Source organism: Anticarsia gemmatalis, chromosome 27 (genome assembly GCF_050436995.1).
Source record: "Anticarsia gemmatalis isolate Benzon Research Colony breed Stoneville strain chromosome 27, ilAntGemm2 primary, whole genome shotgun sequence".
In the NCBI taxonomy this organism is placed as follows: Eukaryota; Metazoa; Arthropoda; class Insecta; order Lepidoptera; family Erebidae; genus Anticarsia; species Anticarsia gemmatalis.
The window spans coordinates 1948023-1968290 of record NC_134771.1 but is presented as its reverse complement, the minus strand read 5'-3'; the positions used below and the strand labels follow the sequence as shown (position 1 = coordinate 1968290).

The following is a 20268-nucleotide window of genomic DNA, read 5'->3' as shown; positions in this document are numbered from 1 at the left end:
TGAAAACGAGAAATTGATCAAATTTGTAGGTTTTTTTTAATCCCCACTATTTTCCAACTAAATGGGACAGATTTTTCCTGAGTTCTGGAAAAACTTGTATACGATAAACTAAGACGCCTAACAGTGTCTTCCACCCACATAAATATATTGCTTCCTTGGCACATAGGTCGGTTCCCACACGGAACAGTTATTTGTGCAATCCAAAAATAATACAGAAATAAATAATGTGATATGTTGGATGAAGAAACGTATTCAAAAAAATCGTTGTTTGTATGTTTGTAAAAGTCTCCGCGACATAGCAATTCTTAGTGCGAGAGCAGCCTTTAAGGAGAGAAAACATAAAAGCAATGGCTCTATTAAACACGTATTGAATGGACCACACTCTCAGTCTGGACTAAGCTTCGTTCATCAGAACATATTGAATCGGCCTGTACACGGATTATTGCATACAGTCTGATATATTGCACTCTGAGGATTGTGAAGTCACAGTTCACTGTCTCCGTAGCGCAGTGGTTTAGGTCGCCAGGCCGTTACCATTCCGTCGTGGGTTCCATTCCCACACGAAACAATTTATTTGTGCGATTCGCAAATAATTGTTTCGGGTCTGCACTTTGTGTCCGTTGTTTGTATGTTTGTAAAAGTCACCGCGACATAGCAAATCTTAGTGCGAGAGCAGCCTTAAAAACGAAAAAACATAATAAATTGCCTCTATCCCGAGTCAGTATAAACTAAGGCACTTTCAAGCCTATATTGAATGGATCACACTCCCAGTCTGGACTAAGCTTCGTTCATCAGAACATATTGAATCGGCCTGTACACGGATTATTGCATACAGTCTGGTATATTGCACTCTGAGGATCGTGACGTCACAGTTGACTGCCTCCGTGTTGCAATGGTTAATGCTGCCACGCTGCTACCATTGCGTCGGTCGTGAGTTCGATTCCCACACGAAACAATTATTTATGCAATCTAGAAATAATTGTTTCGGATCTGGTTGTACTTTGTGTCCTTTGTTTGTATGTTTGTAAAAATCCCCGCGACATAGCAAATCTTAGTGCGAGTGCAGCCTTAAAAACGAAAAAACATAATAAATTGCCTCTATTCCGAGTCAGTATAAACTAAGGCACTTTCAAACACACATTGAATGGGTCACACTCCCAGTCTGGACTAAGCTTCGTTCATCAGAACATATTGAATCGGCCTGTACACGGATTATTGCATACAGTCTGATATATTGCACTCTGAGGATCGTGACGTCACGGTTTACTATGAAACACATACGGTGGGACAAAGCTTTGGGTGGATGTTCTAGGAAACGTATTCATAATCCAAGAGATTATAGGTACCTTTTATTAACGAGAAATCCAACAAGTAGTTATTTTTTCTAGAATGAACGACTTGAAATTGTAATGTACTCGTTTTGAGATTTTAGAACTCATGGGGCTCATAGTAATGTCATGTTATATTACCATAACATATATTATTAAAATTTACAATGCTAGTCCCGTATAAAAGGTTATTAGTTATTATTCGTATTAAAAGTTCGTATTCGTATCGTCGTTATAAGTGTTATTCGTATTATGCTTATTACGTCAATATTTATCTTGGGTGAAATATGAACCTAAGTAAAAGAAAGACAGTGATCACGCTTAACACTGCGCCAAAGATAGGTACAGTTAAAAATATAAGTATAACTAAAAAGAAATACTTTCCGCCTCTTATTTGTTTCATAAACTTATTTCCTTCGGTTCTTGTGTTATTTTTACTTGATAACCAAACAAATTACTTACATTATATGACTGTATTAAACTCGCAAGTTTAATAACTTTATAACGATGTTACTTATTCAGTGAAACGTGTTGAAAAACATCAACTTTTTGTCGAGGGTGAATAGACGTCTGTTATGTTTTTGTGGTGTTTAAAGTGAGAATATTATATTCTTTTAGAATATACATATTAACTAGCTGATCCGGGAAACGTTGTTTTGCCATAAAAATTAAATAAAAAACATTGTCCAGCGGACAAAGTTGAGAATCTAAACCATTCTCAGATCTCCTTGAACACACACAAAAAATTTCATCAAAATCGGTCCAGTCGTTTAACAGAAGTTTAGTGACATACACACTAACAGAAGAATTATATATATAAAGATATGCAGAGTTAAAACTTAATATTCGTACTAAATTAATGTTAATTTCCCGAAACCCTCTTTTAGTGCTCCTCTACACCACATAAGGAGTCTTCATACTACTGCTAGTTTCGGCTGTGCGTTTTCTATCAGTCAGTCAGTCACTCAGTATCGGAAGAGTTTTATATTAACATAGACAAACGAACGGCTCAAGGAAATCGACTTGTTTTTGAAACACGGGAAAGGTTTTCAAAAGACACAGTTGGAGACAAAAAAGTGTAAAGAAAATTCGTAACGTCCCACTGCTGGACAAAGGCCTCCCCTTTCTGCCTTTTTGCAGTTTCAGTTTATTATTAATATTTCTTATTGAAGAGAAACGAACCTACGACATCCAGTGCAACAGGTGTAGACAGTGTCTTGCATAGTTTTAAAACTAATTTATTATGAAGTATGACTTACCCCGTCTGGACTCTGTTTCTTAACTTCACAGAACAGCTTGAGGACATCTTGTAACTTCTTAGTGGAATCTGTTGACAAAAAATTATCATTAGTTAACATTATAAATGCACTAAATAGTGATAGCGGAGTAATTATATATTAGGTCGGGGCAAAAGTCTTTTCGCATAATAGTATGTATGAACCTGTAATAAAATCTCTTTGGCTTCAAGAATCACAAATGAGTACACGGCACATTAGGTTTCTTTCAGTGAGCTCGTGAGATAGTCAAATACCGAGCTTTTTTGTGTGATAAGATTTTATTACAAGTTCATACATACTATAATGCGAAAATTATTTCTCCCCGACCTAATAAGTTGGCACCTCCCACGCAAGTGGTCGGCGGTTCAATCCCGAGGCAACACACCAATGACTTTTCCAAGTTATGTGTGTATTAGAAATAATAATATCACTTGTTTTAACGGTAAAGGAAAACGTTGCGTGCTTGGAAATTCTTGAGAACAGTTCTTTAATGTCTGCAAAGTCCCCAATCCGTATTTGGCCAGCGTGGTGGACTCAAGGCTTAGCCCCTCCCTCATTACAGGAGGAGACCCTTGCCCAGCAGTTGGACAGTAATGGGTTAAATTAGCTGTCAGACGCTGATAGATACAGTGTATAATGACGCAGTGGTTTAGGTCGTTACGCCGATACCACTGCGTCGGGAGGTCGTGGGTTCGATTCCCACACGGTGCAATTATTTGTGCGATCCACAAATAATTGTTTCGGGTCTGGTTGTGCGTTGTGTCCGTTGTTTGTATGTTTGTAAAAGTCCCCGCCACACAAGAACAATTCTTAGTGCGGGAGTTGTCTAAAAAAATATAAAGAAATATATCAATAAAAATACGATAGGCGATACTTAACCAAGGACTTAAAACCTCATTGATGGTTAACCATCTACCGATTACAGGCCTTTCGATACAAAAGATAATAAGCCATTATTATGATAAACTCCAGTTTAGATACAAACGAGTCTACCGGGAATATTCGCTCATTTTAATCAAATCATTACGGTAATGTTTCAAGTAGATTGTTATTCAAACCTGATGGGAATTGGGGAATCGATCTTTTTATATTTATATTGTTATAAAGTAGTCTGTCTGCCTGTCTGTTACGTTTTTACGGGAAAACTGCTGAACCACTGTAAACCTGAAATTAAGGACAGTGATGTTATTAGAATTTGTTGGTTGAAATTGATTGGAAACTTTTAAGTAAACATATTATTATATTTTACGAGAGGCTTAGTTTACAACAGCCGCACGGATCGATCTCTGAGGTTAAGCTACGCTTGGCGAGGTTGTTCCGTGGATGGGTGACCATCTTATACATATCGAGTTCCTCCGTGTTTCGGAAGGCACGTTAAATTGTGGGTCCCGGCTGTCATTTTCGAAGATCTTTGACAGTCGTTAACAGTAGTCAGAAGCTTGAAAGTCTGACAACCAGTCTTACCGAAGGGTATCGTGTTAATACCCAAGTAACTGGGTTGTGGAGGTCAGATAGGCAGTCGCTCCATGTAAAACACTGGTATCCAGCTGCATCCGGTGAGACTGGAAGCCGACTCCAACATAGTTTGGAACAAAGGCTAAGCGAATATATATATATATATATATATATATATATATATTATTATATTTAAAGCATCCCCTAGGAGAGTAGGAAAATTAAAACAGAAAGAAAATGATTCTGCGCAAGTCATCAGAAATGCAAGACTGTTTGTCTGTGATGTTTTCACAATGAAACAACCATAAAGCATTTTCATAAAAATGAAACGGGATATAGTGGAAAATCCGAAGCCAAGCATAGTCTACTATTACGCATAAAAAGGGAACCCAGGAGGAGCCGCGGCTAAAAGCCATATTAAAATTATTCTAAAAAATAATAAATGCGAAAGTGTCCTTTCTTCCTGAGAAAAGGGTGCACCACCATGATTATTAATGTATCCTGCAATAGATTACAACCTGAGCAAAGAGGTTAATTTCCCCTGCAAAAAACACGAGCAAATTCACAGACAAAAGCTTGTTAGCTTTAAAAACTCATAATAAACGAAGGTAGTACTATAATCCAATATGTACAAGTTAATAAACATAATTCAGCCGCGCCTGTTTCAATATGCGTAATTGAAACAATTATACGAACACACGTCAGCTCGTGTATACACTGACGGTTTTATACTTTTTATTCGAAATTGAGTTTAACTAGTTGCCTAGCCCGACTTCGTGCATTGTGCTTTATAATACGAAATGAATTATATGAATTAAAGTAGGTACGATAGTATGATATTCTAACTTTAGCCCGCCATTCACAGAACCCACTAATCTATACTTATATTATAAAGCTGAAGAGTTTGTTTGTTTGTTTATTTGAACACGCTAATCTCAGGAACTACTCGTCCGATTGTAAAAATTCAATCAGTGTTAGATAGCCCATTTATTGAGGCTATAGGTTCTATATCATCTCGCTACGACCAATAGGAGCAGAGTACCGGTAAAACATGTTACAAAAATGGGGAAAACTATTACCCATTCTCTCTTATGTGACGTAAGCGAAGTTGCGCGGGTCAACTAGTCTGGTAATACAACCCAGGGGAATATCCTCGAACACTGCAAGTATTATGTTACTATACTCGTATATTTCAAGCTAATACCTGTGTCATATGACCGAAGGCTCTCTGAATGATTGGATAAGCGTGGGCTTGCTCAGTGGGGTTTGGACTCTATTTATAGTATCGAGTGATTCTATAGGGGTATTAGCTTGAAAAGCATGCTGTTTAAAATTTGACTAGCTTTTCCCGCGACTTCGTCCGCATGGTTTGTGACTTAGGACAGAATTTTCATACAAATTTTCATCCCCTATTTTATCCATCTGGATGGATGTTACGTCATAACTATGTTAAACATTATTTTCATCAAAGTCGGTATAGAGTGGTGTTTGATGATATTTCTATGATTTTAAATGACGATTTTTTAGTCGTCGTTTTGTAGTCGTCAAAAGATTTTAAAACATATGCCTCCGATGTTGTATTTGAAACTAGCGGTACGGGGCTTCGCCCGATTTAAACTATTATTTTACAAAAGAACCTTTACAACTTTTACACATAAACCTTCCTCTTGAATCACCACATCTATTAAAAAAACGCATCAAAAAGTTTGCGTAGTTTTAAAGATCTAAGCATACATACAGACGTAGGGATAGACGCAGAAAGCGATTTTGTTTTATACTATGTATTAAAAGTAAATAATGGTAAACTTACAAGAAGTAAGCTCCTGAAGCTGCTGAAACTCGGCGGGCGACAGCTTGTCCCACTGGAACGAGCTGCCCGTGCTCGCCATCGCCCTCTGAAACAACATAACATAGTAAATATTACACAGTATTGATAGTAACGATAATAATACTTGTTATGGAACCCTGTGTGTAACAACTTTGTATTTATTTTCATTTTGTTTGTCATGTTATATGAAATTCATCCAGTCAGTCTGAAGATTAGCTTGTACTGACAAACAGACTTTTCTTGTTGCTTTATTGCTGTTTCTTAAACTCTCTCAATTCTTTTTTCGTAAACATTCATTATGCACAGACACATTTTTCGATAACGCCGCCTTCATTGAAACTGGCCTACGGTGCAAGACTTGGATTATAGTGTTCAAGTGTGTGCACAATACATAGATACACTCTCTATTACATGACTCTCGTAAGATGGTGGGAGGACCGATGGCTTTACATGCTCTATATGTCTACGACCGCAGGTCCCAAATCCGGCTGAAAAAATCTAACACAAAATCTCAGAAAACCACAAAAAATTAGTAATCTGTTTGTTTCTCGATTCTTATTTAATTCGTTCTTGATTTCGTTTAACTAATTTCAACGGTTAAAAACATCTAATTACTTAAACTTATTCAGCAAACTACATCTCCATTCAACTTTAAACGCTCTAAACTTAGTTAATACAAGTATTCCACCTGTGTCCACTCAAGAAGAAAGGTCGGACCTTTCCGCCCGACTGACAATACACAGAGTTATCCGAACAATATTTTATATGGAAAGATCTTTGTATGAAACATGTTCCCGTTCGACCGTGAAATGTGAAATATGTAATTCGATTTGTTCTTTCCATTCATTGAGTAGATATGCTCCATAGTGCGACAACTTAGTAGAGAACCTTGAAATGCGCGGCTCCGCTGACGTAAAATTTTGAGAAAGTCAAACCGTGATTCCTGAAATTTCATGCTGAGACTCAATCCATATTTGTGCAAAACTTTATGATATTTCAAATTTTAACATGCCCAACTCATATTTAGACGTTTGTCCGTCATATTGGCACCACTTACTTAACTGATCAGAGACCTTGACAACTTTTTTTTAACCTGTGCTCTCCCACTGCTGGACAAGAAAGGGGATAGGCCTTGAGGCCTGATACTTTTCTTTTTTTTAACCCATTACTGTCCTACTGCTGAGCACGGGTCTCTTCCCAAACGGGGGAGGGGTTAGGCCTTGAGTCCACCACGTCGGTCAGGTGCGGGTTAGAGACTTTGCATACCTTCAAGAACTGTTCTTGAAACTCTTAGGCATGCGAGGTTTCATCACGATGTTTTCCTTCACCGTTGGAACAAGTGATAATTATTTCTAATACACATATAACTTGAAAAAATTATTGGTGTGATGTCTCGAAATCGACCCGACAACCACTTACATCAAAGGTGCACACTTACAGCTGCCCCTGCAAAAAAAACTTACTTCTACAAAATTTTATCGAAATCGGTTCAGTGATTAAGCATGAGAAATAGACATAGTTTCGCATTTATAATATTAGTAGAGGTACATATACCGCAGTATCCATTACATTATTAGATAGCAAGGGTAGGGGTTCAATATACTAAACCATCCCTCGGGGATACAAGTAATAATTTTAAGAGTTTCTGCATCTTTCGACGGAACTTTCAAAGTTACGGTGATACATTGAAATATTATGTTTTGGGTAATATCTATACTAATCTATACTAATATTATAAAGCTGAAGAGTTTGTTTGTTTGTTTGTTTGAACGCGCTAATCTCAGGAACTACTGGTCCGTTTTGGAAATTTTTTTCAGTGTTAGATAGCCCATTTATCGAGGAAGGATATAGGCTATATATTATCATCACGCTACTACCAATAGGAGCAGAGAACCTGTGAAAAAAGTTACAAAAACGGGGAAAATTTTGACCCATCCTCTCTTATGTGACGCAAGCGAAGTTGCGCGAGTCATCTAGTATTTTATAGACAACAAGCTTATGCTTTCCCCTGCAGTTCCTTTTTCGTAAATGAGTTAAAGTAATTTTAGGGCAACTGTAGCTCTTTTAAATAAATTTTGTCCGAACCAATTTAGAAAAGGTAAAAAATAAATGATCTTTAGTGAATGGATAATATAACAATTTGTAGTTATAGTCCTATGTAAGTCGGCGTAAAACTTTTGTCATGCGGAACACTTTTCAAATCTTTAAGTTACTATTAAGAAATATTGTAATCCTCCTAAAATGATGTTTTTCCAATGAATAAATTTATTGCAAACTTATAGTAAGTTTGCTGTGATATTGAGCCAATAATAATAAGAGCTTTGCTTGTAATTTTGCCTATCTTCTACGGAGTGTTACGGTTTGCTAAAAGAATGTGGAAGTTTAAGGCTTGGAGGGCTTTTCAAAAATTTTAGACCGTGGCTACCCAGGTCAGCTAGTTAGATAAAATCTCTAGCAGTCCTTTAAGAAATAGCAACTAAAGCACTTAGATCATATTTATGTTCAAGTATTGTTATAAGGAAGTCATCCTACAACGTAATAGGACACGACGGACCATACATTACGTGTTGAAAGCAACTTGACAACACATCGATCATCTTGAGCCGCGCTATTAGCTAAATGGTCTGCATTTGATGCAGTTTGCTTTATTATTCTGTTGTTATTTTCTATTATGACATGTTTCTCTGTGACGCGGTCGGTAGTGAATACGATTGCTGATCAAGGAGCCTTGGCTTTGATTTCCAGGTAAGGATAAGGTATTTTCTAAATTATATAAGTATATTCCGTGACCACGATCGAAGTAACTATATCGAAACATCGGGCAGTTTATCTCTTCAATAGCGTCAAAACTCATCCAAAAAAATGCTATTGAATAAATAAACTACCGCTAAATGTACTCCGAAACCGGGGCTAAGACAGTTAGACTACAGAGTCTTTATCCTAACTGTATGTACCTATTTGTATCTATGTACTAGTATGTATATCTTTATTTCAGACATACATACATACGTAATATCATGCCTGTTATACTCAAAGGTGAAAAACGCAAGAGAACAAATATTTGGACACGGATAAAGGTATCAAAATAAATTTCCCAATTCATCAAAAAATCATAGCGAAAGTAACAAGACAGCTGAGCACGAGTTATTCCCAGGGTAACTATAATGGGAATCGATTCCCAACCCGTAAACACACCGTGTTTACAATCAAATCGACAAATATTTACGAGTTGCTTACCCTATTGTAGGGCTGCCACAAGGGAGTTATCTTGATTTGTTTTCATTAAAGTTTCGTATCTATACTCGTAGACAGGTTTGGAACGAAAGAGGCTCTTGCCTGGCATTGGGACACATAAAGGGCTCATGACTAAATTGCTGCATCGATTTTGATGAAATATAGCACAGAGATAGTCAAAAACCCGGGACTAAACATAGGCTTTAGATTTGAACAAAAAGCTTAGAGATTAACATTTAATTGCAGAACAATTTTTTTCTTCAAAAAAATCTTGCGTTGGTCTTAATTAGTTACTATGCCATAGATACACTGTGTTTACAATCAAATCGACAAATATTTACGAGTTGCTTACCCTATTGTAGGGTTGCCACGGGGGACTGATTATGTTTTGATTTATTTTTCGCTTTCAAAGTTTTGTGTTTGAGACGAATCTTTTGTCTCAGGGGATCGTTGTATCGAAGGCCAAGACAACAAAATGATATGGAAAAAAATACATAATGAGCGTTACTTAATGGCATTAAACCTTGCATGCCTGAGAGATATTTAGAACAGTTCTTGAAGGTATGCAAAGTCCCCAACCCACAATTGGCCAGCGTGGTGGACTCAAGGCTTAACCCCTCCCTCATTACGGGAGGACAGCCTTGCCCAGCATTGGGACATTAATAGGCTTTTATTTATTAATGTCCCACTACTAGGCAAGGGTCTCCTCTCGTAATGGGAGAAAAACAACACTTTTTCACAATCACCCAGTGCCAGCCCTACATTATAGTTTAACTTCACAGTCAGATCACGTTCGTTACATTAGACCGGCGTGGTCAGGGCTACTGACCACTGCCTTTGTTACGTGTTTTATGTACGCAACACATTACTGGCTGTTTTTGAAACCCTTTTTTATTTGTTTGCTATTTAAGGGAGGATTTTCGGGTTGGATTTGGCACAGATTTTAGAGTTTTCGACACTTTTGGACCCGGAAATTTATTTTGTTTAAAGTAAAAAACTATTTATATGCAACATTTCATAAACATCTGTACAGCACTTAGCCGTGCAAGCGTGATACTTGACAGAAAGACACTTTCGCATTTATAATATAACTATGTAAAATATCATAATATATGAATAAGGGGATACTAGTCAAGTTGCTGATGCGCTGGCAAATCAATCTGCGCTAAGCAACATAAGTTACCTCAAGTCATGGATCAGATGGGTGACCATTTAAATTAACAACGAATATAAATATCGCTTTTAAAATTTCATTGTTTGTGCTAATATTTCAAATTTTCAATAGAAATAGAATAATTTAATAGAAATTTAAATTTAAGTATACTCGTATATTCTTACTAAGACTTGATTCATACGAGTACACAGGGTTTTTCTCTACTCAATTTACGGCCATTTTCAAGCAATTTCATTTCTATTACACGCCTTATTTTACAAAGCGCCGAGTAACCAAGCGAAGCCGGATAACATCCTTAGTATCTCACATTCAATATCTTTTCAATTCCACAACTAAAAGGTATGGCCTCCTATTATACCCCTGAATGACAGCCCTATTGTGACGTCACACTTACCCGGGTAAGCGACCGGGTATTTACCCGGGTAAATACCCGGGTGAACCGGTTATGAGTTATGGACTGTCGGTGCAAAGTATTCAAACCATTGTGTGCGTGACACGTCAAATGATAAAATGAATATTAACGAAAATGCTGTATTACTAAGGTTATAATATTCAAGAAGTAAATTTAGAGATTTTTAACTCTCTCGATTTCATATTGAGTGTCGTTTCCACAAGAACTGGCTTGATTTCATCAAAATAGGTCCAGCCGTTTAATGGTGAAAGCGTAGAACAAAGACATCCTTTACAATTTATCCGTTTTATTTCAGAACCAGATTCCATAAAGTTCCCATTACAAGTGATTTGATTGTTTTCATGTTCATATCAATATAATATCAAATTATTGATACATCAAATGTTAACCTTATAATTGTAAAATAGTGTTTGTTAGACCCCCGGAACGACGCAGGTACTGTCCTATATTGTACACACAAACATACAATAAAAATACTTTTAAAAATAATTATATCTCAAAAGCATTTCCAAGTAAACAACGATTCTTTGATTAAAATGTTATCCGGATGAAACCGGATATCCGGGTGAGATCTAGAAATCCCGGGTAACATTTAATTGTAAAATATACAATTGTTTTCATTTCATAGAAGCGCAGAAATAGGAATAGGGGCGAATGGAAAATTACTTGAAACTTTTAATGGATCTAAACCGGGGGATCGGTGTGTTTTTAGTTTTCATCTTTTAGATAATATGATCTTTTGTAATAAATTTATAACAAAAAAAGATTGTGCAGATATGCATGGGGTGTTTGTAGCTCAATTTCGCTAAAAACTATACGTTGCGTTTTGATAAAATATGTTACACAGATAGTTTATATCCTGAACTAACATATAAGATACTTTTTACCCTGGGGAAATCTTTTCACGCGGAATAAATCGCAGGCTGAAAGTAGCTATAAACTAAACCGTATTTGATGAAATTTTAGTTTTGAAATAATTTATCAGTGCTGTGTTATGCATAGCGTACACTGAGCTGTAGCCCTTTGTTGCATATAAATGTACTTATTTATTTATTTACTAGCTGACCCGGCAAACGTTGTTTTGCCATAAAAATTAAATAAAAAAACATTGTCCAGCGGACAAAATTGTGAATCTAAACCATTCTCATATCCCCTTGAACACACACAAAAAATTTCATCAAAATCAGTCCAGTCGTTTAAGAGAAGTTCAGTGACATACACACTTACAGAAGAATTATATATATAAAGATTTGAGTCTCCAAAAAAGGATACACTGTACAATTATTTATAACATTAACAATATTTCAGTCTTAATGCTCCTTTAATTACAGGAAACTATATCGTGCAAACAAAATCAAATAAAACTTATGTACAAAAAAAAAACAAAACTGCACGCTTGGCGCAGTGGTTTAAGCGGTCACCTCGCCGATACAACCGTAGTGTCGCGTGTGGCCGGTTCGAATCCCACCCGGGACAAATCTTTGTGTGATGAGCACGAGTATTTGTTCTGAGCCTGGTTGTCAATTTATCTATATAAGTATATATTTAGCAGTATATAAGTATGTTTATCAGTTATTTGGTTACCATAGTACAAGCTCTGCTTAGTTTGACAAATCAGATGACAACGTGTGTGAGTTGTCCAATAATATTTATTTATCTTACAAAAATAAAACAATGTACTGACTAGTTACTAAGTTCTGTATTAGAGATGTTTCTTTATGTGTAACTTAAAAATGGTTTAAGGGCATTTTTCCGACATTACATCTCCATAATCTACTTGAAAATGAAACTGTCGCATAGTAACCTATTTTTCTTAAAATACAGTTTCTTTTTATCCCAACATACGACATTCCGTTCACAATCCAAGGAAAAATGACATCAAACGAAAACCACACCGTATTACAATGAATAATAGCTCGTAACCGGATATAAAGCGGATAACCGGTTATATGCAGTATGAACGATCGCGCAACCGGATATACCCGGGTAATGGAAGCTTGTTACTTTGTTACTATGGTCGTGAGTTATTGAGTGCGGTAGGTGGTTTAAAAATGTTATAGTATGATGATTGATGACTATACTTTTGATGTATTTGGGAACAAAAATAGCGTGTTATTACCCTGAAGGCTCTGCAAAATTACGACATAATCGGTACAGTAGTTAAAGTAGAGTTATAGATAGACTCAATAGACTCTTTTTGGGAATTATAAAATTACTAGCTGACCCGCGCAACTTCGCTTGCGTCACATAAGAGAGAATGGGTCAAAATTTTCCCCGTTTTTGTAACATTTTTTATTGCTATTCTGCTCCTATTGGTCATAGCGTGATGATATATAGCCTATAGCCTACCTCGATAATGGACCTTACAACACTGAAAGAGTTTTTCAAATCGGACCAGTAGTTCCTGAGATTAGCGCGTTCAAACAAACAAACAAACAATCAAACAAACAAACTCTTCAGCTTTATAATATTAGTATATAAATAATATTAGTATAAATTTATTATGTTATTTTGGTGTCTGCCTCTCCCTATGGTAGATGAGTATGAATTTATGTGTCTGTGTATAAAACTATATATTGCGTCTTACGTATACCTAGTTCTTTAATGTAGATCTAGATTATTTGGAGGGATTTGAAAGCTAAGTTATCAATCCAAAATAATTGTTAGAATAATGTATCAAAATCAATCATTTATTAATTTAAGATTGAGCATTTGTAATTGATGGTTAAAGGCCAATGATGTTGATGAGTAATTTGAAAAAATAATATAGCTACAATAGTCAACAGTAGTACCTGACACTCGCTATGAAAGGAGAGAAGAGCTTTATGGGAAATGCCTTATTAAAAATGAGAAGAGCTGTAACCAGGCCGGTTACAAACGTGCGAACTACGTCATAATCAAAAGAATGAAATTAATGTGACAATGTTTAAGTGCGAGCGAGAGACTCCGATAAAATGGCATGACTTAGTTTGCAAATTTGAAATGGCCGGGTATAGTAAGAAAAAAAATCATTTATTTATTTATTTATATATTCATTACCATCTTACATTAACAGTATTTACTACACATAATAATTGCTATTAAATTTGTACCTAGTTATTAATGAACTAGCTGATCCGCGCAACTACGCTTGCGTCACATAAGAGAGAATGGGCCAAAATTTTCCCCGTTTTTGTAACATTTTTTATACCTACTCTGCTTCTATTGGTCGTAGCGTAATGATATAGCCTTCCTCGATAAATGGACTATCTAACACTGAAAGATCTTTTCAAATCGGACCAGTAGTTCCTGAGATTAGCGCGTTCAAACAAACAATCAAACAAACAAACTCTTCAGCTTTATAATATTAGTATAGATAAAAACTAGTCCAGTTTTAATAAAAAATACGCAATATATTTCAAATTTTACTTTAAAAGTACGTATATGCTAACAAGACTAAAACTATATAAACATAAGTTATTAGTTTTGAAATCATATTCATAGAATTTTAATAGTCTGTATAGTTTTAAATTGGATAAAACTTTGTTTGATATTCTAATTCAATACTGAGATGGGGTAGATAAGGTTTCATATTTTTAGAATAATGAACAAATCGTTCGTATTTTTTATTGAATAACTGTTGTTCTACCCAAGCTCCGAAGTCCGATCGCAGCGATAGAATACGTTTTGAAATCTTTCTTAGTCAACTTATTTCAACTAACTAACACAAAACTTACAAATAAATGAAAAAATAAAATAAGTACATGTATTGAAACCAAAATTAACCATATTTTATATCAGTAAAAGCCGATATAGATAGACGATTAGCTGATCCAAAATGAAAATAAAAGCGGTTCATTCCATTTGTTTCAGTGAAAACACGTCGTACATTGTCTCCTAAATAAAAACAAATAAAACCTTAACAGACATTCAAAATAAAAAGCAGACCTAATAAAATAAAGTCATAAATTAAATAATCCATAACCTTTTCAAATTAAATCAAAGCAATCCTTTGTTCGTCAGTTGTCAAAGTTCGTGGTAATTCGGGCGATGTCGGCTGTTGTCGGCTATTTCCGCCGATTGGGCCCAATGATTTGGAAAAATCCGTACCTTCTGCGTAATGTGCTTGCAATACCGTTGTCGATTCCACGCCAATAAGCTTGGGTATAAAATTAGGATGTGTCCGTATTAGGCAGACTGTTTGCGGCTAATTGTTTGTCCTCAGATAATTTGTCAGCTGATTTTTCGCAGTATTATTTTTGTCATCAGATAAAGAAATCTGTTTGTCTGTTCGATAGATCCGTTTGTTTGCTTCTAAATTACAGAAATCCACGTTGCCTGATTTTGAAGAAATAACAAAAATAACTACACACAGCTGGGCAAGTTTTCTGCCGGAATTAGGAGGGGTTTGACATTGAGTACATCACGTTAGGGACTTTCCATCCCTTTATAAAAAAAATCAAAGACCTTTCGTGCATGCTACGTTTCATTAAGATGTTTTCCTTCACCGTTAAAATAAGTGACAACTAATTCAAATACACACAAAACTTCGAGAAGTCCTTGACATGTAGCTTCGGGCTCGAAGCCTCAACCACTTACGAATGCTTAGACCATCACTACTGCTTGATAGTTTTCAGGACTTAATGTTGCGACCTTCGGTTAAAATATAAATATCATTGGACAATTCACACACGTTCATTTGATTCCAAACTAAGCAGAGTACTACTATGGTAACCAAACAACTGATAAACATAATTACCTATATACTTGTAAATATATACTTATTCACAACCAGGCTCAGAACAGATACTCGAGCTCATCGCACAACTATTTGTCCCGAGTGGGATTCGAACCACACGCGGCGCTACGGTTATTGTAGCGAAAGTCTCACGTCTCAGCCAAAAGCAATATCTAGGCTTAAAAGGGAAAAACAAACTCCCTTCCTAGTCAGTACCGGCCCTTAGTAAAGGGTGTGCTAGGATTTTTACCCGCGATAAACTATTTAGCGCTTAATTTGATCTGATTACTGTGAACGGAAAGGGATGTGCGTCCATTTTGTGTGTAGTGTTTTCTATTAGGCGTTTAATAGTATATTGGTTTATTGTTTACTTTTGTTACTCTACTTAAAAAAAAGTTATATCAGTCTAGCCTCTTTTGCAATACATATGTTGAATTTGGCTTATAGTTTCACCAAATGCATCTGAATACCAGTACAATACTATATATGTAGCGACTTCTGTCAAACCTCCACAACTCAGTTCCCTGGGACCACAATATACATATGGGAGGGACAATATGACCGCCAGGACCCAGATTATTACGTGCCTTCTGAAACACAGAGAATGCCGATATATGGTCACCCATCCACTGCCAAACCTTGGTAAGAGTAGCTTCACCTGAAATAGCGATCTGTGCGGCTGATGCTGCTTAGTCACGAGATCCTCCATTTCTTCTTTCTTTCTACGCAATCTTCCTACCCATTGATAATGGTTTATTAGCTAAAGACTACTCTCTACTTTATATAACAGATAAAATTACCATCACATTCTATTAGTAGGTATTACACCATTAAACTGCCACCCAAAACACCGAAAAACTTCTAAAAGCCATAAATAAAATGAAACGATAAACCAGAAATAACATTACACCGAAAGTATCAAAACTCTCCGAGTTTAAATGGAAACCAATTAAACGAACTGATTAAGATCCGTCTTGAAAGAATAACAGAGCTCTGAATTGAGGGCATCAGTCTTAAGGCTCAAGAACTTTCGAGACCTCTACTACAGGTTTCTAGAATTGCGAGAAAAAAATGACAGTATTCAAGTCGATTCGAGTAAAAATCTATAAAATAGACTATTCACGAGGTAAATCTTTGGCTGTGATAATTTTGTATGATGATGTTTTCAATGTTTCATTTGTCTTGAGATGATAACGTTTTCAGTATTTTTATTATGATTTCCTTGGAAATAAATTACCTAGGTGTTTGTACGACTTCCGAATCTAAGATCATTTGTTTATTCTTAACAATTGTATCAGAAACACTAACAATATTATCAATATTAAAGCTATGACTAAAGTTTTTTTAAAACATTTATTAAGAGCATACAATTTCCCCAATCCGCCCTTGGCCAGCGTGGTGGACTCAAGGCTTAACCCCTCTCTCGTTTGGGAGGAGACCCTTGCAAAGCAGTGGGATAGTAATGGGTTAAAAAAAATCTACAACAGATGAATAGTTTAAAATGCGAAGGCATTTTTCGAATCCGTTCAGAGGTAACGAAGAGTACCTCAAACTCACAAAATTCTCACTTACATTTCAAAACAGTTATATAGGTATCGAGTTACGATAGTAGTGGTACATAGAAGTCAATCAGTACAATTAGGAACGCCGGGAGCTTGATATTAAGTTGCGAGATATCGCGCCCTCACCGACTCCTGCTTACTGACTCTAACTTAGTTTACTGACTGATAAACTTACTTACAGTACCTATGGATGAATTCTTGTAGAAGATCATATTTGGTGTAGAGTCTGTAGTGGAAAGAAAGTAACTCTGTCTGTCTGTTACTCAATCACGCCTAAACTACTGAACCCATTTGCATGAAATTTGGTATGGAGATATTTCGATACCCGAGAAAGGTCATAGGCTACTTTTTACCCCGGGAAAATGACGCATTCCCGTGGAAAAATTCAGGTGGCGACGAAGTCGCGGCTAAAAGCTAGTTAAGATATAAATTACTAGCTGACCCGCGCAACTTCGCTTGCGTCACATAAGAGAGAATGGGTCAGAATTTTCCATGTTTTTGTAACACTTTTTACTGTTACCTACTCTGCTCCTATTGGTCGTAGCGTGATGATATAAAATATGCTTTTTTTCACGAAAAATATTCTCAAAATTATTTATATCTCTTAGTATAACGAAGTCGCGCTAAGACATATCCGCCATTAAAACAGTTGCCATGGCAACGGAATTTTGTTAATTCAATGTCATTATAATATTGATTTTTCGCGTATTCGTTGAATTTTCTGAATTTTCCCCCGGGAAATGCGTCATTTTCCCGGGGTAAAAAGTAGCCTATGTCCTTTCTCGGGTATCAAAATATCTCCATACCAAATTTCATGCAAATTGGTTTAGTAGTTTAGACGTGATTGAGTAGCAGACAGACAGACAGACAGACAGAGTTACTTTCGCATTTATAATATTAGTATGGATAAGGCATCCTTTGCTATCTCTATTAAACGAAGCTCTGACCGCGTCTGTCTATTTGCATTGCATTGCATTGAATTCAAAGGCTACTGAATGGTTCTCCATAAGATTTATTTTGTTAAAAAAATCCTTTAGGTTACGTCAAATTAGAATAATGCTGACAATTATTGTTGAAGCTAAAAAGATCTACAAAAATATAAGCATTTTTGCAGGAAACGGCTGTAAGATTCAGGTGCGTTTTTGACAGCTGTTAATAATGTAATTTTGGGGAAACACAATTTTTTTTTTAATAAAAACAATCAGATAACAACCGCGTTCTGTATTTATTTTGACATAACGCAATAATGATAACTCAATCATCAACCCTTAATAAGCACAAACTCCGCAAAAGCCTTCGAGACGGAGCGGTATTCACTCAAAATGCCGATATTTCACGGTTATCTTCAACGGGTATCTCTGTAATACGTAGGTATATAATATGATAGGGTATTGGTATTTATAGGGTATTGTTCATACCCTTAAGGGTGAATTAATAGATAAGCTTATGTTCTGTTTCACCCCTATCTGAGTTTAAGAGCAACCCTTCTCATATAAGTATTATAAGTAAGTTAGTAAGATGTTTTTTTCTGCCGCATGGAAACTATCACTCATTGATCTAGACTTACTAATTTTATAATATTGTAAAGTTTGTTTGGTTGAACGTGCTTCTCTCAGGAACTGCTGGTGCGAATTGAAAAATTGTTTTAATGTTTGATAGACAATTTATTGAGAAAAGCTATAGGCTAGAAAAAAAGAAAAGCTATCATCACGCTACGACCAGTGTTACAAAAACGAAAAAAAATATGACCCATTCTCTCTCTCTCTCTCCATGTAACGCAGGCGAAACTGCGCAGATCTACTAGTTACTAGATAATCTTAAGAGCAAGATAATGGTCAAAAATATGACGAAATAGACCTTACTGTCTAGATCTTCACGCTTCTTATCACGTATGTCCCATACAGGTCTAATCACTCTTCCTTATAAAATACTTCATAAACTGTTGTCAAGTGTGATCGTTGCAGTATGACGCGTGACGTCACCGACTGAAACCATGGAGCAACCATAAAGTAAGCCCAGCTTAATGTCATTCATTTTAGTAGTGGTGTAAGTTATAGGCGGAGCGGGAGTATGTGTTTTGTGATAAAGATTGATGGACGGGTGTGAGTGGAAGAATATGATAATGCAGTTTTACAAGGCCTTTTCCGAGGTTTTTACTTCTATAATAACTAGACTGTGTATTACACTTACTTATAAATACATTATTTATTTATTAAAAAATCATTAAAAATATAATTACAAAAAATAATACCTTTGCATTCAGATCGCGTCAAAAACCTTCTGATATCTTACCTGAAAACAAAAAAAAACAAATCAGCAACAATATTCTACAAATGCTAACAAACAACAATATCCTAAAATCTAATTCTTTTTACAATACGGACACTCAGAGAAGCGCAATTCACAATAAGTTTTTATTAATTTCAAATTCTCTTTCTTTCGAGGCCTAGTTTCTCTTTTATTTCGGGAGATCTATACAGTCAGGATCAAAAATATGTACAACTACACCACACAACAAATACACTGTCTCATTTCAATGAACAGTCAAATAAATCGCTCTACTCCCCGCTGTCGCTTCAGCTTATCCCTTAAACCATTCTCAGCGGAATTTCATATACCCTCGGTCCCTATTAAGCGAGATTGCTTGGATAAGTTCCGGAATACATCCACCACTCGGAATCCATGCTATATTATATGTACGGCGATATTTTATCGAGGGGTTCATTCTTATGGCGCTCGTAAAACAATAGCATTTAATTTTTTGGGAGTTTTTTTGTTTTGGCGATTGGTTTTGGGTGTGTGAGTAGATTTGGTTTCCAGTTTGATAAGGTTAGAAGAATGTTTGCAGATAATGATATTTAGTTTAACTTTAACGAACTTTTGACGAAGAATATATTATAATATTTGATGCGCATTTTTGAACTTCAAACTGAAACTGAAAACTATTTACTGTAAATACCCGGCATCATATGAGCCTGAATTTAAAAGAAAACGAATGCCTAATGACCTATCTTTAAATAGGAATCGAAACTTTTAGTCTAATTGTAAATCCTTAAAACCATTTTTTCGACTGGCAATTAAAATTTTGTATGCCATAATATTACCATAGTCGCCATTAATGCCTCCGTTGCAATTGTTAAATCTTTCGGGTCTGGTTGTGCTTTGTGTCCGTTGTTTGTATGTTTGTTAAAGTCCCCGCGACACAAGAGCAGTTCTTAGTGCGGGAGTTGTCTTTTTTAATAAAAAAAAGAAAATAAATAAATGAGTGGTAAATATTTAGA

At 35.9% G+C, this 20268-nt stretch overlaps 1 protein-coding gene across 1 annotated transcript in view; it reads right to left on the bottom strand.

The window, feature by feature from the left end:
* Nucleotides 1–20268, bottom strand: part of Dgk (diacyl glycerol kinase 1) — a 114119-nt gene that overhangs the window by 54050 nt on the left and 39801 nt on the right. Inside the window, exons 2-3 of the mRNA XM_076132120.1 lie at nucleotides 5871–5955; nucleotides 2588–2655 (exon numbers count right to left, since the gene is read on the bottom strand). Of these exons, the coding sequence (XP_075988235.1) occupies nucleotides 2588–2655; nucleotides 5871–5949 (147 nt within the window). The 5' untranslated portion in view covers nucleotides 5950–5955. The remainder of the gene's footprint in view (nucleotides 1–2587; nucleotides 2656–5870; nucleotides 5956–20268) is intronic.